The 1,000-nt window shown below is 53.6% G+C and overlaps 1 protein-coding gene across 1 annotated transcript; it reads left to right on the top strand.

Moving 5' to 3' along the window:
* Positions 1-218: 218 nt before the first annotated feature.
* On the top strand, positions 219-816 carry LOC121308903 (collagen alpha-1(II) chain-like). The gene is made up of 2 exons (XM_041241622.1): positions 219-458; positions 553-816. Exons 1-2 carry the CDS (start codon positions 234-236, stop codon positions 814-816), a joined length of 489 nt encoding a protein of 162 aa, XP_041097556.1. The 5' UTR covers positions 219-233.
* The last annotated feature ends 184 nt before the right edge of the window (positions 817-1,000 follow it).

Genomic DNA, 1,000 nt, shown 5'->3' with positions numbered 1-1,000 from the left:
ACAGCAGAATGCACATTATAAACTCGTAGCAGAGTTGGCTTAGCCACTCTGTCCCCATTTTAAATCTGTGGTTTGGGTTGGTAGGATGATTTATACTGTACAGTGTTGGAAAGGGAGCATACCTGTGATATGGTATTATCTAGAGCTGATGGACTTGGAGGCTTTATTTGGATTGTACATTGTACGCATATCCTAGTCTTGGTTTGTAAAGGCGTAGCTCAGTGGGTTTAAGCATGTTCCAAGGCTGTGGTTCAGTGGCGGGTCCTCATGTCTCTGGTTCCTCTCCCCCACCGCAGGGTAACCCCGGACCCTCTGGTCCTGCTGGATCTGCTGGTAAAGACGGCCCCAAGGGTGTGCGTGGCGACGCGGGTCCCCCCGGTCGTGCTGGAGATCCTGGCCTGCAGGGTGCCGCTGGACCCCCTGGAGAGAAGGGCGAGCCTGGCGAGGATGGTCCCCCTGTGAGTACCCCCAAAACACCCCCCTGTCCTCTTGCACTGTCCCAGCCCCGGTCTGTACCTGACCGCTCTCTCTCTCTGTGTCTCTCCTGTGCAGGGTCCCGATGGCCCCTCTGGTCCTCAGGGTCTGGCTGGCCAGCGTGGTATCGTGGGTCTTCCCGGACAGCGTGGTGAGAGAGGCTTCCCCGGACTTCCCGGCCCATCTGTGAGTATCCCGTCCCGAAACCAAAACCCAGTGGGGTGTAGGAGCAACATCACACCCACAGCACAGGGACAGCACCAGAAACTGACCACAACAACCACCACCACAATGATAATAAAAAGTCCTCTGGAGAGCAGTCCACATTTGGACTCCAGTTAGCTCACACACAACGTGCGTCTACTGCCACAGCAGCCCAATTATTCCACTAAATGACCACATGAAGAAGAGGACTTTGATATGAGAGTTTGTATAGACTTGGCGTTTTCCACCTCAGGATCAGCAGCTCTGGCGAGTTTTTATATGACAGAGTGTAAACTTATTTTGTAAAGTGTAAACAGCACAG

The sequence above is a fragment of the Polyodon spathula genome, unplaced genomic scaffold, assembly GCF_017654505.1.
Source record: "Polyodon spathula isolate WHYD16114869_AA unplaced genomic scaffold, ASM1765450v1 scaffolds_800, whole genome shotgun sequence".
NCBI lineage: Eukaryota > Metazoa > Chordata > Actinopteri > Acipenseriformes > Polyodontidae > Polyodon > Polyodon spathula.
This window is presented reverse-complemented; position numbering and strand designations above follow the sequence as displayed.

Excerpts from the sequence above, each read along its gene's own strand:
- LOC121308903 (XM_041241622.1), top strand. The coding sequence starts at position 234 with ATGTTCCAAGGCTGTGGTTCAGTGGCGGGTCCTCATGTCTCTGGTTCC. Across the intron at positions 459-552 it reads CTGGCGAGGATGGTCCCCCT|GGTCCCGATGGCCCCTCTGG; the intron begins GTGAGTACCCCC and ends TCTCCTGTGCAG.